At 48.9% G+C, this 26,705-nt stretch overlaps 1 protein-coding gene across 3 annotated transcripts in view; it reads right to left on the bottom strand.

Moving 5' to 3' along the window:
- atrn (attractin) overlaps positions 1-26,705 on the bottom strand; it is a 224,120-nt gene that overhangs the window by 55,620 nt on the left and 141,795 nt on the right. For all 3 annotated transcript variants that reach the window (XM_056295270.1, XM_056295271.1, XM_056295272.1), the window contains exons 25-26: positions 22,124-22,185; positions 529-607 (exon numbers count right to left, since the gene is read on the bottom strand). In XM_056295270.1, coding sequence (XP_056151245.1) covers positions 529-607; positions 22,124-22,185 — 141 coding nt within the window. The remainder of the gene's footprint in view (positions 1-528; positions 608-22,123; positions 22,186-26,705) is intronic.

Raw genomic sequence — 26,705 nt, 5'->3', positions numbered from 1 at the left:
TTGGAGATGGTCTTATATCCCTCCCCAGACTGATGGGCTGTCACGACCCTCTTCTTCATGTCCTCGGATATCTCCTTTGCTCTCGGCATTGTTGATTTGTATGGGACCACAGTGGTTTGGTTGGTTTCCTCTCTCTTTTAATTAGTGCAGGCCAAACCCTTTCCCAAGGATGTCTCATTTCATTGGTCTGCTTAAATGATTAATTAAGCACCCAAATGTGTTTCACCCGAGTCTGTTACCTGCTTGACTTAACCAATGCAGCTGGGGGTTCACTTACTTTTGCACATACACTAATTCCATGTTTCATGTAGTTTTTGGGCTACTTAAACAAGTCCCACTAAACAAGTACATGAAATTGATAAACATATATCTGACATTTCATAAATGAAAACTGGTGATGATAGAATAAGAAAATCATGGTAAAACAACAGAAACATCTAAACTGCTCAAGGGGTTAACATACTTTCAAGCAGCACTGTATGTTTCTGGCTATTTCCCTCCAGACTTTCTGTTGAAACTATTGGTTACCTCTCGTCGCCGCGATGCCCAGCAGCTCTGTTTTATCTTCCAGACCACGGCGGCCACCAGCAACAGAGACAGGAAGCAGCTGTGGACAGACAAGAAGAGGGAGGCCCAGGGGCACATCAGCAGTTGCAAAGAGAAGGCTTGAGGTGGAGAATCCACAACAACTTCTAGCTGTGGGACCTGCTGCAGTTTCTGTGTGATAACCCTTAAGGGTCCTTCACATGTTAGCTCAGGGATGAATATTTATTGCCCATGTGAGCGAGGCATACTGATGCACGCCTTGGTGTGACGGGTGACTTGACAGAGGAGGGGATCACAGGCCGGCCCAACCTGTATAATTATTTAATGACCCAGGGCCACAGACCCAGGGACCAAACCTTTGGCTTTTTCCTTTTCTTTTTTTTGGTCCCTTGCTGAAAAGGTCCCGTGTTTTGCACTCACCTGTATTCTTTAGAGTTGCTTTCACATGTCAATAAAGTGTGCAGTGTTTCTGCATCTTTGCTGAGCACGCAACTACAGCGAAAATAAGATAACCACGAGCAATATATATATAAAATATACGTAGTAAGAGAAAAGAAGAGAGAAATCACTTTATTTTGCCACTGTATTCTCACAATGAATGTGTTCTCTGCATTTAACCCATCCTATTGTGACAACCCCCAAGGTTGGACTACCCCGGGGCTCGAACCCAGGACTTTCTTGCTGTGAGGCGACTGCGCTAACCACTGCACCACCCGCATTTAGTATATAAAACCTTAAAAACTAGCAGATGTGTTATACAAAACACATTTACTAGGGGGCAAAACCTAGTTGAGGAGAGAGAGCAGGTCCATGCATGTGCAAATGGGCCAAAGTGGAGTCAGAACACAAATTCAACTGTACAGTTCGGCCTGCACACTTCATAGTAATTACTAGTTTATTGAGTCAACATGAGAAAAATCCTTATTAAAAATCCTAATTATTGTATGGAAAAATGTGTAAATTGCAAATGAAACCTAAGAATTACAAATGAAATTTAATTCTTGAAAACAAATCAAACACACTTGAAATAGGGGCATCTGGGTGGCGTGGCGGTCTATTCCGTTGCCTACCAACACGGGGATTGCCAGTTCAAATCCCCGTGTTGCCTCCGGCTTGGTCGGGCGTCCCTACAGACACAATTGGCCGTGTCTGCAAGTGGGAAGCCGGATGTGGGCGTGTGTCTTGGTCGCTGCACTCGTGCCTCCTCTGGTCGGTCGGGGGCGCCTGTTCGGGGGGGGGGGAATAGCGTGATCCTCCCACGTGCTATGTCCCCCCGGAGAACCTCCTCACTAGTCTGCAGCCCGCCCTGGATCGGCAGAGGCGGTGGAGCAGAAATCAGAGCGGCTCGGAATAATGGATAATTGGCCAGACACAATTGGGGAGAAAAATGTGGGGTGGAAATAATCTAAAATCTCTTTTTCTACCTTTGACAAAACATTTAGCATAATATTAAATCGTTATTGTACCATGGAAAAGTGTAAGGACTGGTAGCTGGTGCCTCAGGGGGCCTCCTGTGATTTGATGGCGCATTAACATATACTGTATATTTCTTGAGGCACGTGTCATTAAATTTATTTATTTTGGATCCCGTCAAAGGCAATGGTTGCTGAAACGTGGTGACTTCGTCATTCATTTTCCATTTGCTTTTTTCCCCAAGGTCACGGGAATAACACGGGAATCCTGTCTAGCTGATTTTTTTGCTGGATTCAATTAGCTGCTCCACCCCATGTGCACAAATTTTTTCCAATACAAATGTCCTCAGGTCGCTATGCGCTCAAATCTTGCTCGATCTCTCCCCACCGTGCCCACACACCCTAACACCCACCCGCTGCCCGCGCGCCCTGGGTGACTCTTTAAATCACCGTCCATTCCACAAAAAAAAAAAAAAAATCCCCTTATCTCTCGGAGCTGAAGAGAAGTCTTTAAGGGATCCCTCCGTTCAGCCGTCCTATTGATCTGGCTTCCTGCTCGCTGCTTCGAGTGCGACACAACGCTGATGAATGACCCACGTGAATAGATATCAGCTCCGCATCAAAAGCCTCTCCACGCACCGGGCTCCAGGAGAGGAAGGCTGATGGGGTGGGTTAGTGAGATAGAGAGGAGAGAGGGGTGGTGGGGGATACCATGAGGGAGAGAGATAAAAGATAAGGGCAGATAAAGAAAAAGATGGAGGGAGCCTGAAACCTGATGGAGATAGCCAAGCTGAGAGTGACAAAAAAACATGAGCACGGAGGGAGAGAGAACCCGAGAAGGACAGAGACAGCGAGGTGAAAGAGAGAGAGATGCGGACGAGAACAGACAGAGCGGTGTGTCCCATTTCATCTCATCCTCCACGAAGGAGGATGGCCAACTCAGTCCGACAGCAGCTCTCTCTCACTTCCTCCAACCACTCCATCGCACCTTAAGCACTGACTCTCACGTGGAAGAGAAATTGGCACCTGCTGGCTGATGCTGCCTTGCTGCAGCCAGCTGGGCTGACAATAGCCACTTTTATGGAAGGACCTGCACCAAACAACGCCAAACGGGGTGTCCGGGTTGCGTGGCGGTCTATTCCGTTGCCTGCCAACATGGGGATCGCCGGTTCGAATCCCCACGTTACCTCCGGCTTGCTCGGGCGACCCTGCAGACACAATTGGCTGTGTCTGCGGGTGGGAAGCCGGATGTGGGTATGTGTCCGGGTCGCTGCACTAGCGCCTCCTCTGGTTGGGTGGGGCGCCTGTTCGGGGGGGGAGTAACCGGGGGGGGAATAGCACAATCCTCTCACACGTTACGCCCCCTGGTGAAACTCCTCACCGTCAGGGGAAAAGAAGCGGCTGGCGACTCCACATGTATCGGAGGAGATGTGTGGTGGTCTGCAGCCGTCCCCCGGATTGGCGGAGAGGGTGGAGCAGGGACCGGAAGGGCTCAAAGGAGTGGGGTGGTTGGCCAGATACAATTGGGGAGAAAAACGGGGACCCCCCCTCCAAAAAAAACACAACAATGCCAAACGGGCCTAATGTTCTCAGTTAAACTCACATTCACACAGAACTCAACACTCAAAACACTGGAAAAATAAAGCAATTAAATGAGTAAATAAAAGATAAACTGAAGAAAATATAAACTGAGCTGCGTGGGGGCAAAGAGCTTTAAAACTGTCGGTAAACAATTTGTGGATCCAGAAGCTCATAATGAAGAGCCGTGTTTGCACATATCGTCCAATTTCTGCTGCCTTTAATTCAAGGTTAACGATTAAGAAAGAAGACAGAAAGAGGCAAACTGCCACCAAGCTGTCAACATTCAGTATTCATGCCCCCCCACCCCCCCACCCCATACCCCAGGAGACGCTGCTCTCGCCACACCAAGCTGTCATTCCCGTTTCAGTGTGAATGGGGAATCTTGGTGCGGAACTTCAATAATGAAGCAGGACCGGACTGAGTAAAATCCCCGCATCTGCAATTCCCAGAGAGTCTACATTTGGTTCAAATGGAAGGGTGGCGAAGAGAATCATGGGAGTTTGAAGGAAATAAACCAGATTGACACATCATGTGATCTAATGTGACCGCTAAAAATAAAATTAAAATCTCAGAGGTGAGCGGGACAAGGAAAGCCAGCATGTCATCTGGGTGTGAGTAGAGTGCTTCAGACAGCCCGGGACTAAGTCTTCATTGGGACTCATTTGTGCTTTGGCTGACACTGATATTCCTCCCACCTTATGAAAAAATAAGTATCATTCCACAGCCTTTACAGAAAGTCAAGACTGTCAGGTCTGTAAAGAGTCGATACATCACAGTCAGGACACCTTACAGCTCCGTGGTGACTCACAAAAGATCATGTTCTCAAAGCAACACGCCTTGTTCACACACTGATGTGGATGAAATATACAATTAAGGGGTGTCTGGGTAATGTAGCGGTCTATTCTGTTGCCTACCAACACAGGGATCTCGGGTTCGAATCCCCGTGTTACCCCCGGCTTGGCTGGGCATCCCTACAGACACAATTGGTCGTGTCTGCGGGTGGGAAGCCGGATGTGGGTATGGGTCCTGGTCGCTGCACTAGCGCCTCCTCTGGTCAGCCGGGGCATCTATTCAGGGGGAGGGGGAACTAGGGGGAATAGTGTGATCCTCACACGTGCTACGTCCCCCTGGCGAAACTCCTCACTGTCAGGTGAAAAGAAGCAGCTGGTGACTCCACATGTATCGGAGGAGGCATGTGGCAGTCTGCAGCCCTACCCGGATCGGCAGAGGGGGTGGAGCAGCAACCGGGACGACTCGGAAGAGTGGGGTAATTGGCCTGATTGAGGAGAAAAGGGGTGGAAAAAATCCCCCCCCCCCAAAAAAAGGGTCCTTCGGATTGCGTGGCAGTCTATTCCGTTGCCTACCAAGACAGGGATCGGCGGTTCGAATCCGTGTTGCCTCTGTCTTGGTCGAGCATCCCTACAGACACAATCGGCTGTAATTGGGGTAACTGGCCAGGTACAATTGGGGAGAAAAAAAAAATTAAAGACATTTCTGTTGATTGGAGCGCTGGGTCACATAGTGAAGAGTACAAACTACACGTACGAGGACTAACACGACCAGCATGCACATTGTGTTCATTATCAGATACCCACTTTGCCCTGCAGTGCTGAACACTAGAAATCACACACACACACACACACACACCTGCCTATAGCTGCTGAGGACTAACTGCTCCTAAAGCCGCTGCAATATGGACAACTATGTGCAACAATCCCACGCACTATTTTGAACTTTAAAAGCCGCTGCTATCGTTTATTGTCTCATTATCATCTTTTGCTACCTCGTGTATTTTTTACTACCTCACTTGTTCATACTAAATGTTGTTTGTCCTTGTTTTTATCTTTTTTTCCTCATTTACCTTGTCTAGTGCTGCTGGTCTGAGAGTCAACAAATGTAATTTCGTTGTGTGCGCACAACGACAATAAAGTATCTTATCTTATTATTACTATTAAATCACACAGTTGAGGCGCAAAGTGATGATGTCATCAGCATCTCAGAGACAGAACCTGGAGTACCTCCATCAGCATCTCAGAGACAGAACTTGGGGTACCCCTATCAGCATCTCAGAAACAGAACCTGGAATACGCCCATCAGCATCTGAGACAGAATCTGGAGTACCTCCATCAGCATCTCAGAGACAGAACCTGGAGTACCCTCCATCATCATCTCAGAGAGAACCTGGAGTACCTCCATCAGCATCTCAGAAACAGAACCTGGAGTACCCCCATCAGCATCTCAGAGACAGAACCTGGAATACCTCCATCAGCATCTCAGAGACAGAACCTGGAGTACCTCCATTAGCGACAACGTTCGAACATGATGCGTCTGTAGCCTCAGTGTGTGAGTTCTCAAATCCTCATGAGCTTTGTTTAATTATAGTACTGACAGTCACAAATCACAGACAGTTTCTTCATCCCCAGTTCGCAGGGGTATTGCATTCATTACTGCCCCCCCCCACAACAGTTAAACTTTAAATGTGCTGCGCATAAGGAAATATTGCCTCATAATGTCCAGAAGAATTCACGAGGGTGAGGAGCGGTAGCGCTAATCATCAGGAATCAGGAGTACCATAAAGCCTATGAGGAAAGAAGCCAGCTTAGCTTCACTAGTTTGATTTCCAATGGGAAAACTTGGCTAGTGTGTGTGTGTGTCTGTGTGTGTGAGTATGTGTGTGTGCATGCCCGTGTAGCGTCAATGCTGCAATCCACACTAAGCAGTTACAATCTAAGCGCCTTTGAGCAGAGCGCCACACCCCCAATAACCCACAGCGTGTGATGGATGACCTTCTTCTACTTTTGGCTTGCTCCCTGTTTTTCAGGGTTCTTCACAGTGGATTTTATAGTTTCCCTCGGTACCATGTGAGGGTACAGCACCGATGCCGACCATTGTTAACACGGGCCTCGACTGATCCAGTATGGGCTTGTCAATCCGCATAATGATTTGGCAAAATTTTAATTTAATTTTCCATGGGATGGGTGATCAGTATTGAAGAGACCGCAGCTTCGACAGGGTGCAGCTCAACATGTGCAGATGTACTCAGGAGATTCTGCCCTCGAGTGAACGAAAGTTCCCAAAAAGACAGAGGCCGCCTCATTTTCAAAGCGCACCGGAGGACCGGGTGGGGGCACTCGGAGCGCCTGTATCATAGCGCTGAGCTGCTCAGGCCGGTGAGAGGGGAGATCTGACGTGTCACTGACTAACCTCACAGCGAGACAACAGCCCTAGGGCAAACAACAACAGCCAGGCTCTGCTGCCTTACAGCCAGCTGAATACTAATCTAGCCAGCCTGCCTGACGCTGGCTCCTACCCAGGGGTGGGGATTTAGCAGCAGCCTCCAGGCAAACACAGGTGAAAACTTTTTTTTATTTATTTTACAGTGGCTGACAAATCTATTTACTCACCCAGTCACTCTGACAGGTAACTGACCATCGTACCGCGGTGCATATTCCATATCAAAAGTCACATCTGCCACACATCCGGTTAGCGTGGTGGTCTATTCCGTTGCCTACCAACACGGGGATCGCCGGTTCAAATCCTCGTGTTACCTCCAGCTTGGTCGGGTGTCCCTGCGGACACAGTTGGCCGTGTCTGCGGGTGGGAAGCCGGATGTGCGTGTGAGACCTGGTCACTGCACTAGTGCCTCCTCTGGCCGGTCAGGGCGCTTGTTCAGGGGTGGAGGGGGAACTGGGAGGAATAGCGTGATCCTCCTATGCGCTACGTCCCCCTGGTGAAACTCCTCACCGTCAGGTGAAAAGAAGCGGCTGGCGACTCCACATGTATCGGAGGAGGCATGTGGTAGTTTGCAGCCCTCCCCGGACAGCACAATTGGCATTAATAGCAGAAATGACAACAGCAATCACAGAAAAGGATATTGCTGATATCCAAGCGGCGGCATCAGATGCGGAACGGTTGCTAACCACCCCAACTGGACGCATCCCTATTCCGGAGGGACCATTCGAACACATCACAATGGATTTCGTAGACATGATAAAGCCGATTCAGGGAAAAAGATACATGCTGATCGTGGAAGATCGATTCAGTAGATGGGTAGAAGCCATTCCAGCCAAACATCAGAGTGCTGACATGGTCATAAAGTTTTTATGTAGAGAAGTAATCCCTAGATTTGGGATACCATCTTTAATAAGCTCAGACAACGGTATGGCCTTTGTACAGAAAAATATTAAAGGAATGTATCAGAACTTAGGGATAAAGCAAAGGCTAGGATGTATTTACCACCCTCAATCACAAGGGATGGTAGAAAGGGTGAATGGAACAATAAAAGCCAAGCTAAATAAGATAAGTGCTGATACTAAACTGAACTGGGTAGATGCATTACCACTTGCTTTAATGTCATATAGGTCCCAGACTAACCGCAAAACTGCATTAACCCCGCATGAAATGCTAATGGGCCGGCCCATGCCTACACTGCTGTATAGATGTATGCAAAAGGGACCTAGCTTGGGGGAGTTGGAAAATTAAATAACATTTTATGTGAAGCAACTGTCTAATGTCTATCGAGTTATCTAGCAACAGGAAAAGAGTAAGGAGAAGGAGTGGTTTACAGACCAGGTCCCAAACCAGATCCAGCCAGGCGACTACGTCTACGTGAGGGTCCTCAGAAGGAAGTGGAACACCCCGAGACGAGAAGAACGATATTGAGTGGACAACTGTACAATAAGACAACTGTAGAATAGAACTCAGTTTCTCAAAACACATGTCAATGAAAGGGTGAAAGACCCGGCTGACCAGCATTATGGAAAATATACCACTCAACACTGGGATTGGACCTATTAAATGGCAACTCCCACAAGCTAGCCATTGTGAAGATGAAATGTTATGTTATTGTGCAGACCTCTCCCCTGTGCTTTCTGATATCCACAAGCAGGTTAAAGCAGTCTTTCCCCAGCCAGCATCCAGACCACTACATGACTTGAGACCAGGGGACTGGATAGTGGTGAAGGACCTAAGAAGGAAGGATTGGAAGCAACGGAGGTGGACCGGGCCATTCCAGATCCTACTGGCAACAGAACCAGCAGAGATAGATGACAGCACAACAATGCCCGACACACAGAAAGGGAACTGATCTGTCCCCCGTTTTGTAACTGGTGCACAGGGAAGGGTGAAAAACTGCACTAGGCGCTCTCGTTTCCCTAAGCTCAAGAAACCGGACAAAAATTAGGGTGACAGTGACGTAACCCTACTGTACGTGAGAATGGTGCCCCCAGTAGACTGGATTCTGCCCTGTCATAACAAGGATTAGTGTTTATGAAAAATGAAATGAGAAAAAAAACTAGTTAGTGTATAATATACTGTATGAAAGAAAGATTATCATGGCTGATCGTAGGTAGAGATTCTAGCAGTGCTTAAAGCGCTTTAGAAAAAAATAGTAATGAGAACAAAGGTGAGAGTGTTAAGAGTCAAGTTGGAAGAGAGGGAAAATGTAAGTGAAGGAAGGATAAAGAGAGGTTTTAAAGCAAGGTTGAGGCCTTGAAGGCCTCAAAGGGGGGAAATGCTATATGGTATTGCGTAAGGGCAAATGTGGGTATCTATCATTTCATGTGACAAGATTGACAAGCAATTGTGGCAAGTAGCACAAGGCCACATAACCAGGACAGAACGTTAGTAGAAGATGAACTTGTTTACGCCCAAAAGTATGATAAGCGACATTCCATCAAGTAAGTGTAACCATTATGATGCAGAAAACAGTAGTAGTAGCAGATCAAGACCACCGTTAGACTGTCAAAGGGTGATGACTGAAGACATCCTAACGTCATCCTTGCATCGATAGAGAGGCTCCTGCTCCGCCAACATGTCCTGATCAACAAGGACCCTGATTAACAGCAGGACATTGACTGACGCAAGTAGATTGTTCTCTAGATTTGTAAATGGTATAAAGACAGGGAGGCTTTTGTCTGATTTTCAGTCACTCTGCAGACCTGACTCAGACTTGGTTGATACATCAATAAAAGTCTTATTTTGAAAGATCCTCGTCTCATTGCCTTTTTTTGCAATTTCTCTGTATCACTGGCCACCACAGAGAAAAATTGGTTAGGGGACGGAACAGCGACCGTGACGGCTCCGAAGGGTGGGGTAATTGGCTGGATACAATTGGGGAGAAAAATTGGGGGGTCAAAAAAAAAAAAAAAAAAAAACCACATTCGCCTGGTTTCAAAAGAGGAAGTTGGAAAACTGCAGGTAAAGTAAGTTAGCCAAGTCTCTCCCTGTCTCTCTCTATGACCTGTAGGGCTTTAAAAAAAAAATTCTTCTTTTTCCCTTCCTTTTCTTTAAAAAACTCAGGTTTTATTTTCGCCGTTTTTGCCATTGTGCCTATTAGCTGTAATATAATTTTACTCAACGGCTTCATTTTGGCGATTACTGACATGCATCACCACTAGATACAGCTTTACAACAGCGTCTTGTGTGGCACTGCAACATGAGCCTTAAACATCCATCCATCCATTACCCAAGCCGCTTATCCCAACCGGGGTCGCGGGGGTGCTGGAGCCTATCCCAGCAGTCACTGGGCGGGAGGTGGGGAGACACCCTGGACAGGCCGCCAGTCCATCACAGGGCCGACACATTCACACCTAGGGACGGCCAATTCACCTGACCTACATGTCTTTGGACTGTGGGAGGAAACTGGAGCACCTGGAGGAAACCCACGGGGAGAACATGCAAGCTCCACACAGGGGACAACCCGGGACAACCCCCAAGGTTGGACTACCCCGGGGTTCGAACCCACGACCTTCTTGTTGTGAGGCAACCGTGCTAACCACTGCGCCACTGTGCTGCCCAGCCTTAAACATGTTCTTTCAACCCCCCCCCCCAAAAAAAACACAAAACAAAAAAATGAATGCTTCAGTTGTACCGTGCACATGATATCCCAGTTCCCTGTGACTTTTCAGCTGCACTGGCCAGGTTGTTAACAGATGGTTAAGTAAGATGGTCACTCTTCACAGTTCCCATAACCTTCACAGTTCCCAAAACCTTTAATTTGCACTTCTGAATACGTGGTTTAGATAACTGGAACAACGTTTCACTTGTTAAAACGTATCTGACAACTGCATTTTGTTACCCCATAAAACGTTGTAAAGCTGTGACGAGTGGCGCTCCCGTATCTAAAAACCCCACAATGAAGACGGCGAGTAAAATGTCATCATAACTGATACTTATGATGGTAAAAATTATGAAAATAAGACCCAGCTGGAACCCGCACCCACCACCACATTCCAGACAGGGAAGGTGGGGGGGTGAACTGGGTGCCGAGGCTGATGATCACGTGTGGCGGGAAGGACACCTCGATCTCTCTGGGGAGGGAGGAGGGAGGAGGGCAACCGAGAAGAGCATTTACGGCCCCTCTCACTCACCTCTCCTCTCATTACAGGGGAAAAAAAGGAGGGTGGCTGTAGGAGGATGAGGACAGAGGGAAGGTGTTGAGTCAACGCGACCCATCCTCTTCATCTATTATAAATCAGACACAGAGAGGCTCTCGGCTCCTTCAGGACCAATCAGGAGAGGGCTTAGCCGCACAGCACTCACACACTATCTCTGTCTTTTCTCTCTCTCTCGCTCTCTCTCTTTCTGACCCCATCCTCAGGTCACCAGCAGGGAGCCAGAGAGAGAGCCAGAGAGAGAAAGAGAGAGTGAGAGAGAAAAACAGTGAGAGAGCAAGAGACGGAGAGAGTGAGAGAGAGAGAACGAGCATGTGTTTTAAAGGATGTAAGACAGGAAGAAAGGGGAAAAAGAGACATGAAGGAAGAAAGGGAGGGAGGGAGGGAGGAGGAAGAAAGACAGAAAGGCGGCTGGCAAGAATCAACAAATATTTAAGTGAGGGAGAGAGACAGGCAGGGAGTTGGAGGCGGAAGAGACTTAGACGAAAAGGGAAAAAAGGGACAGAGGCGGGAGGGAATGATACAGAGAGGACGGGGGGTGGAGGGTAGGGAGAGAACTAGAAAGTGTGCAGAACAGAGATGGGATTCTGGCACAGCACCAGAGGCAGCTCTAGCAGCAGCAGCAGCACCTCCTGAGTGCTCCGGGAGGCCCCCTAGGAGAGGGAGGAGAGGGAGGGTGGGTTTGTGAGAGCTCGTGTGTGCATGCCGAGTCTCTTCCTGTCGCTCTCTCTTTCTCTCTAAGATCCCTCAGGGGAGGCCCACAAGAGATTCTCCGTCAGTCAGCACCATGTGTGGCGGGCAGGCGCCAGTGCTTCACTGTGTCAGTGTGTGTGTGTGTGTTTTGTGCACAAACTGGTCTGAGGGGACACTACATGATTATCATTCCGCACGGCGTGTATTGAGGCCTGGATCAATACCACTGTCTTTTCAACTAATCAAACTGATGGATCCCTTTCCGAATCTGAAAGCTGAAAAGCTCTTGGCTGAGTAACGAGGCTAATGAGCACAAACACCACAGGGAAATAACAAAGAAACAAATACCGTGTTGTTAGTTAATGGGCTGCGGTTTAAATTGACATTTTGAATTGATTGCACTGAGGCAACTGGGGACGCCGGTGATTGCGGGCGTTTGCGACTTGGCCCCTACGATGACTGGTGACCTTCCCAATGCATCTCCCTGTCTTGCCCCCCCCAAAGCATGCTGGGAATGGCTTCAGGCCGCCTTGACCCTGAAAATCATTAAACAGGTTAAAGAAGGAAAAAAAAAAAAGATGGTAGAATTGAGCCGATCTAAACCTTTGGACAGGGAGTCTGGGAGGCCATCACAGGTGTACAGGAAGTGCAGAGAAATAAATTCCATTGCACACACTGTGTGTGTGGCCATGCATGTTTGTTTGTCTGTCTGTCTGTCTCAAAGCATAGTGAGCAGACAACTTCACAGGAAAGACTGGCACTTTAGTGTTTGAGATGTAAAAGCCTTTGCATTTGTCAGTCTTCTATGTAACTGAGACCACATGTATGTATCTGTGTGTATATATAGCAGCGCAAATTCACGTTTGCAGCAGCCTCGCCCAGCACCGTCTATGCAGAGTCTTTGTCCACATATGCGTTAAGTTTCATCTTCGTTTCATGGCTGGGAGAGCTGGTGCTGGATCAGCTGGGAGAGCTTGGTCTGCTGCGTCTTGTTGGCCCAGGGACCACGGCCCTGCCTGGAGCTGCGACTGAGGATGAAACACCAAACGCGGTCTGACAGGATGTGGAAGCGGGACAGACTAAGCTAACTGCTAGCCCATGCAGACCGGCAGTTCCGATAACCCTGAGGGTGGTCTGGCGGCAGCCTCGCCTGGCGTTGACTGTGGTGTTTTTGGTGTCGTCATGCTGAGTGCGGGGAGGTGTGTCGAAGGTGTCTGGCTGGGAGAGCTGGCATTGGATCGGCTGGGGGAGCCTTGTCTGCCGCGTCCGTTCGGCCCAAGGACCAAGCACCGAGGGCAGTCTGAGAGGACGAGGAAGTGAGTCAGGCTAAGCTAACTGCTAGCCCATGCAGACCGGCAGTTCCGACAGTCATCCTGGCTGGTGTTTGTTCTCTTGACAGTGATTTTTTTTAAGTTTGTTTATATAAAATTGAATCCATATATAACGGGGAAAGCGTAATAGCAGCTAGGTTAAGAGGCGCGGTGATGATCAGCGAGCAGCAGTATGGTTTCATACCACGAAAGAGCACTACAGATGCGATGTTTGCTTTGAGAATGTTGATGGAGAAGTATAGAGAAGGCCAGGAGGAGTTACATTGTGTCTTTGTGGATTTAGAGAAAGCATATGACAGGGTGCCGAGAGAGGAGGTGTGGTATTGTATGAGGAAGTCGGGAGTTGCAGATAAGTATGTAGGAGTGGTGCAGGATATGTATGAGGGAAGTGTGATAGTGGTGAGGTGTGTGGTTGGAACAACAGATGGGTTCAAGGTGGAGGTGGGATTACATCAAGGACCGGCTCTGAGCCCTTTCTTGTTTGCAATGGTGATGGACAGGTTGACGGACGAGATCAGGCAGGAGTCTCCGTGGGCTATGATGTTTGTGGATGACATTGTGATCTGTAGCGAGAGTAGGTTGCAGGTTGAGGAGAGCCTGGAGAGGTGGAGGTATGCACTGGAGAGAAGAGGAATGAAAGCCAGTAGGAGCAAGACGGAATACCTATGCGTGAATGAGAGGGAGGACAGTGGAATGGTGAGGATGCAAGGAGTAGAGATGATGAAGGCATATGAGTTTAAATACTTGGGGTCAACTGTACAAAGTATTGGAGAGTACAGAAGAGAGGTGAAGAAGAGAGTGCAGGCAGGGTGGAGTGGGTGGAGAAGAGTGTCAGGAGTGATTTGTGACAGAAGGGTACCAGCAAGAGTTAAAGGGAAGGTTTACAAGATGGTAGTGAGACCAGCTATGTTATATGGTTTGGAGACAGTGGCACTGAAGAAAAGACAGGAGGTGGAGCTGGAGGTGGTGGAGCTGAAGATGCTAAGACTTTCCTTGGGAGTGATGAAGAAGGACAGGATTAGGAATGATTATATTAGAGGGACAGCTCAGGTTGGACGGTTTGGAGACAAAGCAGGAGAGACAAGATTGAGATGGTTTGGACATGTGTAGAGGAGAAATGCTGGGTATACTGGGAGAAGGATGCTGAAAATGGAGCTGCCAGGAAAGAAGAAAAGAGGAAGGCCAAAGAAGAGGGTTATGGATGTGGTGAGGGAGGACATGCAGGTGGTTGGCGTGACAGAGGAAGATGCAGAGGACAGGAAGAGATGGAAACGGATGATCCGCTGTGGCGACCCCTAACGGGAGCAGCCAAAAGTAGTAGTAGTAGTTTAACTATGATGTATGTATTAGTTTAGATATATGTGTTAGTTAGTAAGTGTGTTCTTGAAGTTCTTGTAGTTTTTGGATATGTGTGTTTTGTCTTTGTGTTGCAATGCTGTGGGATGGGCGAAACGATATTTCGTTTCATGACAAATACGGCATTCCTGATTCCTGGTGTGCTGATGTTCATGTGATTTTGCAAGTGTGGGTCTGTGTGCAAATGGAAATGTGTGTAAAAATGAGGCGGTACAACGGTGTACACGAGAGACCTATGTATAAGACAGGATGTGTGTATGTGTGTGTGTAACATCAGAGTAAATCTATGCTCTGCAGCTGGGAACAAGGGGGGCTCCCTGCTGCTTTGTTATGTAAGTAATGTAACCAGGCTGCAGTCATAGCCTGGAGTTACAGATACCAGAGCACCTCTCTGCTCTTCATCCATGGCACTGGCCCAAGCCTCAGGCCCCTCTATGAATGTGTGTGTGTGTGTGTGTGTGTGTGTGTGTGTGTGTGTGTGTGCATGCCAGTGTTGCAGGTGCTCATTATTGTGCATGTGTGAGTCTGTGACCTCATAACAGTGGTACTTGTATGGCCTGTGTGTGTGCGGCTCATACTATTTATCAGCTTGAGTGCTCATGGTGGAAGCCATGCACCGGTATGTATGTATATGCATGTAAGACCTAAGAGACGTTGCCCTGCACATGTCCTCTGAGACCTTTGGCACTAGTTATGAGAACACAACAAAGGCAGAACCGTGTAAGCGGGCATAGTGAAAATGTTTGTGTGTGGGTGTGCGTTCGAATGTGTGTGTGTGGCGGGGGAGCGGTGCTACATGGTCAGACAGGATAAGCCGGCCACAAGCCAAGGCCCGGGGGCGAATACTGATGGTGGGATGGTGTGAAGAGTCAGCCTGGAGGGGATGAGGTGGAGTGGAGAGGGGCATGAGGTGAGGGGTAAAATAGTTGGGGGGGGGGGGGATTGAGGCACCTCTTGTGCCTTGGGAATGACAACGGTAATCTCCGTGCATTGGCAAGGCCAACAATCCGGGCCGTGGTCATGTGGCGGTACGCCACTAATGTAGAAATGTTATCCTATAATCTGCAAGCGCAGGCCAAAGGGGGCTAGGCAGTAGGGACGGTTGGGTACATCTGGTGTTCTAGTTTGGGCAGAAATCGAGTACTGACTTTGCATTAGGTAGTGAGGGTTGGTTAGAGGCTAGCGAGGCAGTGGTAGTTGTTATTCAGGTAAATACTGAGTGATAGTGTTGCCATAGTGATGGGCAGGTTGCAACAGTAGTTACTGATGGGCAATTCTACCTGTGGTTAACTGATATGTAAGAGCCTACGCTAGCAACAGACCATACAAACATGACTCTGATGCATCCATGCACCCACCCACCCACCCCTTGGTGCAAGAACCAGGAGGAAAACCTGTTGTCTGATGACTCCAGGGTGGCAAAGAACGAGGAGCAACACCTCAGATGATACACACAACACAGCCTGCAAAGGGCGCGCATCTTTGGTTCATGATGTCTGTTTGAATAAAACTCCTCTGTCTCCCAGCGGAGAGGAGTTAAATCTCCTAGATGGCAGCAGGGTGACTCATTCATACCGTGCATTCCCAGCCACCCCATCTACCCACCCATCCAGACACTGCCTCAGGCTGGGTTTCTGCTGTTACCCTATATTTTAATGTCTCCGCCTCGATGAAATTATATTTCCCCCTTGAGACAAACTTGTTATTTGTGATACTGGGCTATAGAAGTAGAATTGACTTGACTCGGTGCAAACAAGATGGTAAAGCAGTGTAAATTACCACTCGTTTTGTGTACATGAACAGTGATAACGTGGGTAATGCATGTGGTTACCATTTGGGTGTGCTTTGAATTCCAACACTTCATATCGCCAAGTAGAACACTTTTCAAGGGCAATCCAGCATTGTTGCACCAATCTCACAACATGCATTTTTTTTGGGGGGGGGGGGGGGTTCCCCCCCTTTTTCTCCCCAATTGCATCCAACCAATTACCCCACTCTTCCGGGCAGTCCCGGTTGCTGCTCCACCCCCTCTGCCGATCCAGGGAGGGCTGCAGACTACCACATGCTTCCCCCAATACATGTGGAGTTGCCAGCCGCATCTTTTCACCTGACAGTGAGGGGGGACGTAGCGCGTTGGAGAATCACACTATTCCCCCCAGTTCCCCCTCCCCTGCGAACAGGCGCCCCGACCGACCAGAGGAGGTGCTAGTGCAGCGGCCAGGACACATACCCACATCCGGCTTCCCGCCCGCAGACACGGTCAATTGTGTCTGTAGTGATGCCCGACCAAGCCAGAGGTAAAACGGGGATTCGAACCGGAGATCCCATGTTGCTAGGCAACGGAATAGACCACCATGCTACCCCAACACCCCACAACATGAATGTTTGATCACTACTTTCACAGCTTCTATTAATCTGCTGATGTTTCAACAGTTTAGTGCTCTCATACATGAGATGTGATGCACACGGCAAGCACCTTGAGGTAGGTCGGTTAGTGAACGTGCTTTAGCTTTGCTTGTGAATGATGAATTATTCCAGCTAATTTAGATAACATACAAGACCAACATTTGACATTGCTGAATTAGCTGGTTGGTTGCGGTCTTAGCCTGGCCACATTTGACTTAAACAGACAATGTTCACTAACACCGTCTTCATGGATTTTGTAGGCTACTTGGTGCTGATCTATGGTGTGAACATGTAATTTTAAACAGAGTGAACTTTTTACTTCACAGAAGAAATGAATTATGTGCCTGAAGGCTGGACGGTGACTGAATATAATCATGTTGCTAAATAAATTTCTTTCCATTCGCACATCGATTTCAATAAAATGGGTGCCGCCCCATTAACTTTTTTTGACCCCCCCCTTTCTCCCCAAATATACCCATCCAATTTCCCCACGAGCTGTCCCAGTCTCTGCTCTACCCCCTTCTGCTGTAAAAAGTGTTACTTATCTCAATTTTTTCCACCTCATTCAAATGCATCCTTTTTTTTTTCAGTCTAAGGCAGGAGTTCATATATTTTATCATGTCACAGATGCACATTTTTGTCTGTGAGATGCTGTCAGGCCTTCGTGCAGCAGTGTCTTCTTCAGGTTTATAAATCAATTCGATGAAAATGACATCATCTGAACAGTTTGGCTCTCCGCCCCCGATACCGCTCGCTGGAAATGTGGTCGATATAGTGTTGTTGTGTACCTTAATGATAGGCCTGTGGCACCAGTGCTTCCAGAGTGAGTGGTTTTATTCCCCCATGGGTCTCAGTAGGTAGAGCGTGGCACTAAAATTGCTGGCATTAGAGGTTCAATTCCGTGCGGGCTGCCAGTTCTGGAAAATGTGTGCACTCGCTCCAAATCAAAGTGTGCACCACCCTGCATGTGCTATGTTAATATCAGCCGTGTGCAGATGTGCCAATGAGGACCGCTCTCACGGGCAACTTCATCTTTTTTTGGGACACGGGACCCAGCTGTAGGCAGATGGACGTGTCGAGTTTTTAGTAAACAACTTGAAATGGGGTTGCTGTGTGGCCAATGTTCTAGAACGATGACTCAGATTCATGTTTTTTGCAACAGCTCTGATGTTAAAAAAAAAAAGAAAAAAACTGTCGGCCCCCCGTACGATGAATTTTACCTGCCTGTCCCACATCAAGCTGGAGAGGATTTCCCGTTGTCGAGAAACCATGATTGTTTTGCCATCGCTGCCGTGACCTTCCTCTTGCTCCTGGGGAATCTGTTCCAACAAACAACAGTATCCCTCTCGTCCCTGGTTCCTTATGTGGTAGCAAAGTGCCCAGCATGCCAACATGTGGTTTATTCCGCCACACGAATCCGTGGAGGTAAACTCACAGCTACGCTTCAACAAACACACAAGGTGAGCTGAGACAATGACTGTTTTTACATATTTTCTCAGGAATCAGGAACACTTTGTCATTTCATTTCACAGCGGTGCAACACAAAGACAAAACCACATATCTGAAAACTACACGAACACATATATCCAAACTAAAAAAAAACAACAAATAAATCCCTATCACTGTCCAAGAGAATGGACACCGGGATGACTGTGGCACTGCCAGTCTGCATGGGCTAGCAGTTAGCTTAGCCTGCCCTGCTTCCACATCCTGTCAGATTGCCCTCGGTGTTCCCTCCTCAGGCGTAGCTCCGGGCACGGCCGTGGTCCCTGGGCCCACCGGATGCAGCAGACCAAGCTCCCCCAGCCAATCCAATGCCAGCTCTCCCAGCCAGACACCTTCGACACACCTCCCTGCACTCCAAACCAAAAACAGTCAACGCTAGGCAAGGCCGCTGCCAGACCGCCCTGTGTTATCGGAACTGCTGGTCTGCATGAGCTAGCAGTTAGCTTAGCTTGCCCCGCTACCGCGTCCTGTCAGACCGCCCTTGGTTTTTCTTCTTCAGGCGTAGCTCTAGGCAGGGCCATAGTCCCTGGGCTGACCAGATGCTGCAGACCAGGATCCCCCAGCCGATCCATCGCCAGCTTTCCCGGCCAGACACCCTCGACACACCTCCCTGCACTCCAAACCAAAAACCGTCAACGCTAGGCGAGGCCAACGCCAGGCCGCCCTCGGTTTTATCGGAACTGCCGGTCTGCGTGGGCTAGCAGTTAGCTTAGCCTGTCCCGCTTCCGCATCCTGTCAGACCGCCCTTGGTGTTTCATCCTCAGTCGCAGCTCCAGGCAGGGCCGTGGTCCCTGGGCCAACAAGACGCAGCAGACCAAGCTCTCCCAGCCAATCCAGCACCAGCTCTCCCAGCCATCAAACGAAGACGTGAACAGACGTGGTCAAAGACACTGCATAGACGGTACTGGGTGAGGCCGCCACAAACGTGAATTCGCGCCACCATCTTCCCAGACCAGAAGCGGAAAAATTCTGCTCATCAAATTCCATGACTCCTCTAACACAAATACATTCATATGCACAGCTGCAGTTCCTTTGACTGCATACTTGTTGTTCTGCAGCTGGGTTTCACCTCCATCCCCTTCCCAAGAGGAGTTGTTTGGATCAAGTACTTTTCTCTTTTCAACAGGGAGGAGTTTGAAACGCATGGTCTGGTAAATAGTTGTTTTGGAATCGAGAGTGATCTGTGTTAAAAAGAAAACTGGTTCGACTGTAGCAGCATTTTTTTTTCAGTCCTGCTGCCTGACAAATGCACAGAGCGACTTCTTAAATGGCCCATATTCGTCTATGTGTGTGTTTAAACCATTTTTATGTTGGCTGGCTGATTCTGATCTCCGGTGTCTTGTTGTTTTCCTACGCGCAGCAGTCGGGATTTATGTACTCGAGAAATTTGTCATTTAGGTCAGTAATCCTTCAAAGGCAACTCGCTGTAGCAGGAGCCAAGCTTAACAGTAAACTCTTGTTTTTTTTGGGGGAGGGGGGTCAAGAGCAAATTTGCATGAAGATTTCCAAAACCTAAAAAATTTTCAGCATTTTCAATGTCTTTTCAAGGCTTGGAAAGTGAAAATATTTTTCTGTGAGCACTGAAACTCAACCACCTACCCAACCCAATTGGTCTACTGGCATCATCAGCTATGATGTTGGCCGCTGAAAAACACGCTCAACAACTGCCCACCATTGCTCTCACCCAACCCGATAAGATTGTGTCAACTGAGCCCTGAGCAGGTTTTGGGTTCAAGAGCCAATGTTCGCCACAACCCTGAGCCAGGAGGAGTGCCACACTGCTGGACGCAGCACGGGTATGTGGATGCATCCGTTTGTGGTTCACACAATTATGCTGAATGCATCTGTTTCATGGCTGGAGAATGCTGTGGGGTATCTGTGCTGGCAAGGGCAGATAAGGGATGGCACCACCTTACCCTGTCCCCATGGGGTACATGGCAGAGAATAGAGGGAGCACGCAGAGAGAACGAGAGTAGAGAGCGAGAGAGAAAGAAAGAATGTGAGCGAGTGTTAGCAAGGCGCGAAGGGTAAGAACAACTTTCACGCCTATTAGCGTCCTTCTTCTCCCCCGCGTCCAACAATGCAGCGCCAAGGGCTTGCAGCAGACAGGGACGAGGCCGCCGGTTAGCCAACTCCAGGTCTCTGCTCATCTGTGCTGAATCAATGGTATGCAACACACACACACACACACACACACACACACACACACACACACACACACACACACACACACACACACACACACACACACACACACACACACACACACACACACACACACACCAAAAAAAGGGAAGGCTGGTACACTAACAGCAAGCTAAAGAGTGGCAAGAGACTGGGAGGGAGAGGGGAGAGAAAGAGAGGTGGAAAGCACACTCTCAAGGGTAAGGGGGGACGGAGGGAGACAGGAGAGAAAGAGATCGAGAGAGAGAGGAGGAGGAGGAGGAGGAGGAGGAGGAGGAGGAAGAGTAGGAGGAAAGAGAAAATAGGAGAGACTAGGAGACAGGGTGGTTAACTGAACGGATAGTGTTTAGTGTGCACCGAGCACTGTTATACAAATGCTGCTGGCACACATCTTTTGCATGCACAGAATAAAGACCTGTGTTATAAGAAAGTTGCAGGATTCACATTTGTTTGCAAGATTGGGGTCGGGGGTGGGGGGGAATGGAGTGCCTCACTCACTACAGCATCGCAAATGTCTGTGCAACACTGGCTCATTGCCAAAAACCAATGCATCAAGAGTGTCTTTCATAACGAAGAGAAATAATATAAATAAATAAAAATTTAATGGGGGAGGGTGAACCATTCAGGTGAGGTTGACCTGTGACCTTTGAACACTGCCGCGATTACAAGTGCCGCTCGCAAATAAATGTTTAAATAAAAAATCACCATCTGTCAAACCAAACCTTATTGTGTGTTCTAATGTCTACTTCAGGGGTAAGAGCACCACATGTATGGGGTGTTCAAGAGGGACACGCACACACACACGCACGCGCGCACACACACACACACACACACACACACACACACACACACACACACACACACACACACACACACACACACACACACACACACACACACACACACATACTTTTGCCGACCACCTCATTTTTGGTCCTCCTCAGTTTCCAAATCAATAACACATTACATCAGTTCCTGAGGAGGTGGGGGTGGGTGAGGGGGGGATTCAGCCCAGGGATGAATCGCATTTCATCAAACACACACACACACACACACACACACACACACACACAATCTGGTTTGTAGGACTGGTTCATGTTTGCCATGTGCAGTCGCTTTAGGGGCACCGTGAAGATGTCAAGTGTGTGTGTGTTCTAGTACACCAGAGAGAGCAAGACAGACACACAGACAGACAGACAAACTGACAGACACACACACACACACACACACACACACACACACACACACACACACACACACACACACACACACACACACACACAGACCAAGAAATGGTGAGTAGGTGCTCATGTCTGCTGTGTGCATGCTGGACACGGTTACATGCTTCTGAGAATGAGATAAAGAATAGAGTAGTGTATTTGAGAGCATTTGCCTGTGTGTGTGTGTGTGTGTGTGTGTGTGTGTGTGTGTGTGTGTGTATGGGCACATGCTGACTGACACAGTATCAATCCTCACAGGATGCAGGCAGAAGTAGTTCTTCATCATGATGACTTGTGTGCAGCTAAAGTAGAGCTGCTTCGAGTTCTCCATCTCCGCACTTTGCACCCCAACAAATACAAACATTATGACGCACACACACACACATACACACACACACACACACTAGTGCGAGGCCATTCCAGCCACAGTAACGGTATAAGTGAGCCTTGGTGCGGAACAGTGAGTGGGTGTAAGGAAAATGATGGGGGCTCACCTGAAGAACGTGACAAAGAACTGCACCAGATCCATGAAGTTACTATGCTGGGAGAAGGCAATCTGCAGAGAGAAAGAGAGAAAGAGAGAGAGAGACAGACAGAGAGAGACAGAGACAGAGAGAGAGAGAGAGAGAGTCAGAGAGAGAGAGAGAGAGAGAGAGAGACACAGAGACATATTTTCAATGTATATTTGAGTCCCTATGTGAAGTGCCTAACCCATGAGCAAGGCACATAACTCCACCTCCTAACTGAACCAGCACTATTGGAGTCGCCCTATGGCCAGCGGCAGAATGCTGGTTACACTGGGCAGCACCAAAGTACGAAGTGATGTGTTGATGAAAAATACCATGCAGCAGCAAGGACGGTAGGGGAGGGACAAAGGGGGCGGGGGGGGGACAATAAACACGGGGAGAAATCTGCTTTAACAGGGGGATTTAAAACAGAGGGGGTCAGCATTATTACCGTACGCTCATAAACATGCAAGCGGGACTTGACCTTGTAGATCTGTCAAAAGGAGCACGCCGGAGACGCGAGAGACAATAATGTCCCTGCTCACGACACGAGACAGCCGGTATAGAAGTACACCCAAACACACACACACGCACACACACACACACACACGAGCACCTTTTACTTGCTTTCTCTTCCGCTACCTCTCTCTCCACCTCCAGTGGCGCCGTAAGTGGGTACAATGTTATGAAGATTCTAAGGGCGCCAGACTAGAGGGGGCCCCACAACGGTGCTCAAAAAATATTGAAAAGAACAATAATTATCCCACCCGATTACCCAATGGCATATGACCAGATCTTGTCAAAGACCGCCCTGATTTCGCGATCCACAGGGAGGAGAGATCCACAGGAAAGAGCCCACGGGTTCAGTCTGGGCTCCGGTGGCATCACATTCCTTTTTGTTAACAGCATTTCATATGTGAATTTGTCAAACTAAGAAGATGGGTCCCTTATTGGAGAAGCTGTTGATGAGGGGATTGTTGGGCAAGCTGGTAGCATGGGGTGAAGGTAGAGGAAGGTGTTTAATGTTTCGAGAAGTCAGGAAAATAATAAAATCAATATTTGATTAATTAAATAAATAAAGGGCGCTCTTATAGGGGGGGCAAAATCCCTGGCAGCACCCCTGTCCATCTCACAGTCACATAACAGTGTTTTGTGTTAGGTGGAGTCCTCTGTACCCGTTAACACTACACACTGTGGAACTGTTTCGCTGACACCGGTGCGTTAATTTTTCTCGGCGAATAAAATAATTCTAATGAGCCTATAATGTGAAGGTCTCAGGGTTTAGCTGCCATATCGACTTAAGAGGTTATTTTGCAGGGGGGGTTTTTTTGTGTGTGTGCAGGGACCAACTCCACTTCCATTTTTACATGGAGGCTCTGCCGGTGTGTTGCAGAACACATTTCAACAGTCAACACACGCACTGTCAGCCTTTTCAGCTGCCCACCACTCGTGCACCCTCCCCGCTCCTGCGGACACGTGGGCAGGAATATTTGCTGTGTAATCAGTGCAGGAGTAATTGTACCAACGGCATCCTTTCTTAATCAAGGTTGCCAGGAGTAACGTTGCCAGAGCTTTATCACCTGATGCCGCCCCCCCCCTTCCCGCCCCTTCTCTTCTTTACCCCTATCACCCCCCCCCCCCAGCCCTTCCCCTGCCTTGCCAAGCACACCCCTGACTGGCCCAACAGTGACTCTCTCTGGTGTTGTGAGGGTACTGAATGTGTGCCGGCGACAGAACCCCCCCCCCCTTACAGGTGCGTGCATGCACACGAGCGCCACACACACAAAAAGGTGCCTGCGGTGACACCTTGGAACCGAAACTCATCACAAGTCCTGCTTTTTATTCCCAAGCAAGACAAGGATTTGCACACAATTCCATAGTTTAAAAAAAAAAGTGCGGGTGGAGACTGCTCTATGAATGCTTAATATCTGATCTACGATAATGACATGTCTGCAGAAAAACTTGATGGCGTGCAAGTGCGACTTCCATCAAAGCGACACTGGGCTAATGTCCATCCCCATTGTGTGGCGGGAGATGACCAGGGAAGGCATATGTATTGTGTGTGTGTGTGTCTGTGTGTCTCAGAAGAATAGCATGCAAGCATGCACGCTCAAGTGGGCGCGCCAACCCGCATGCACACATTTATAGAAAGTTCCCCGAGTCTAATTTACCGGTGTAGCTGGCACCATCTGGTACGCTAATGTGTTGGTGTTGATTACTGCTGAGCGCAGAACCCCTTAGAGAGATCCTTCTTTCCTCCAGACTGCCGCATGCCGAGGTGACGTTCCCGGCCCCCCGACACATCCGAACACACCACTCGGCGAGCTGACGTCGTCTGGATGGAACCGAAGGAAAACGCGAGAGAAGCGACGGCAGATGTGTGCCGGCTTTTTCTTGTCCACGTCTAGCACCGCGTCTCTGTTTCTGCTAACTGCTGCTGCGTAGCGCCATAGGTAGGGCAAAACACAAACACTTTGGCGGGATTAGGGCATCCACCCCCTCTGTGGCTCAAGGGGTAGGATGTGGCTCTACCACTGAGAGGATTACAGGCTCCGTCCCTGGTTAAGTGGTGGTGGTACCAACACTTGCCGGGCTAAGGGTTCGATCCCTCTGGCCACCCCATGCTAGAAATTCTTGCCGTCAAGACGCTGTTGGTTGCTTTGTACAGATGCCCCCGTAACTTGCTGTACTCCCCCCCCCCCCCCCCCCCCCCCGATGGAACAGAGAACACCAGCTGAAACATAACAATGAACGAAGCAGGCCCAAAGTTAGACCGGCACTTCCTGTTTTCTACCCTCTCCTCATTTGCTTTTTTGACAATTCAATCGCAAACATTAGGGGGGAGGTGCGTCCGGTTGGCGTGGCGGTCTATTCCGTTGCCTACCAACACGGGGATCGCCGGTTCGAATCCCTGTGTTACCTCCAGCTTGGTTGGGCATCCCTACAGACACAATTGGCTGTGTCTGCGGGTGGGAAGCCGGATGTGGGTATGTGTCCTGGTCGCTGCACTAGCGTCTCCTCTGGTCAGTTGGGGCGCCTGTTGGGGGGGGGGGGGGCTGGGGGGAATAGCCTGATCCTCTCATGCGCTACGTCCCCCTGATGAAACGCCTCACTGTCAGGTGAAAAGAAATGGCTGGTGACTCCATATGTATTGCAGGAGGCATGTGGTAGTCTGCAGCCCTCCCTGGATCAGCAGAGGGGGTGGAGCAGAGATCACACTCAGCAAATCCCACACATGGTGGGTCGAGTGCACAGCCCCTGGGGGATCTGGGGTAAATTGTTTGGGCCTTTGCATACATTATGTTCCCCAGGTGATACCTGTCGCTGACAGGTGGAAAAGCAGCGATCGCTACCTCAGTATTCTGGGGGATGCAGGTTGCAATCTTCTAGCTCTACAGATCTCCTCTGCAGAAGACAGATCTCCTCTGCAGGAGAGTTCTACAGACCTCCTCTGCAGGAGAGAGCCCCCAACCAAGTAAAAACCAGAAAGGCTTGCTCAGACTTCTTTTATGTATATAAATAACCTTGCAAGTTCAACTACGAGTAAGATGGCTGTATGAATTTTTATAGTTGTACGAAAGTCTGCAAAAAATAAAAAAATAAAACAAAAAGGCTATTTTGCCCACCACTACCCACCATCCCTGTATAATGATAGTGTTGTTGTTGTTTTTCCCTTCTGGCTTAGGAATGCACTTTGGGAAGTAAAATCTAAAGGATTAAAAATGGTTATCAAGAGATTGTAGGAAACAGTGATTGGCAAAAATGTATTACAGCAAAGTCCGGTCTACACTGCTGAACACGGCTCAAGTATTTAGTTGGCGTATTAAAAGCACTCCATGCTTTGGGACAGAAGCCAAGCAAGTTTATCTGCCTCTCTGGGTGGTTACAGAGGCAGTTCTCTCTCCTTATGACACAATAGCGCCCAACGGAGACAAATCCCAACCCAGTACGCTTCCTGAAGTTGAAATACCCGCTTTGATGACGCTTCAGTGCTTCAGCGTCACAAGCGTTAGCGTCGCTTTGGTGCTCCTTCATTCTGAGGAGTACGAGCGGGTTATGACAGCAGTGAGGAGACGCATGATAGCAGTCACAGTTCTGTACGCCATCACTGGCAGATGGGCTGATGGCGGCGGTGGCAGGAGACCGGGGTAACACTCTTGTTATGCACCCAGTGGAGGGTGAATCTTGAGGAGCAACAGAGGAGCTCAGAGCAGGCTCTGTCAGTCTGCCACTGGGCAGTAAGGCTGGGAGGAATAGGGCCTCATGGCAGACGCCCGAGATACAGTGCAGCGCTGAAGTGTCATAATCAGCGTGAGCTGGGGCAACTACTCAACAGGTAGCACTATAATACAGAAAAACAAGGCAGCTGTCCTGGTGCACAGGCCCTCTGTGGAAGGAGCATTACAGCACGCCGCGTTGCAACAGTTCATCAACAAGTCCGACAATGTTCTGTTTAAGACTACCCCCACCCTTTTCTCCCCAACTGTACTTGGCCAATTACCTCCACTCTTCCTAGCCATCTCAGTCACTGCTCCACCCCCTCTGCAGATCCAGGGAGGGCTGCAGACTA

This window comes from Lampris incognitus, chromosome 16, assembly GCF_029633865.1.
Source record: "Lampris incognitus isolate fLamInc1 chromosome 16, fLamInc1.hap2, whole genome shotgun sequence".
In the NCBI taxonomy this organism is placed as follows: Eukaryota; Metazoa; Chordata; class Actinopteri; order Lampriformes; family Lampridae; genus Lampris; species Lampris incognitus.
This window is presented reverse-complemented; position numbering and strand designations above follow the sequence as displayed.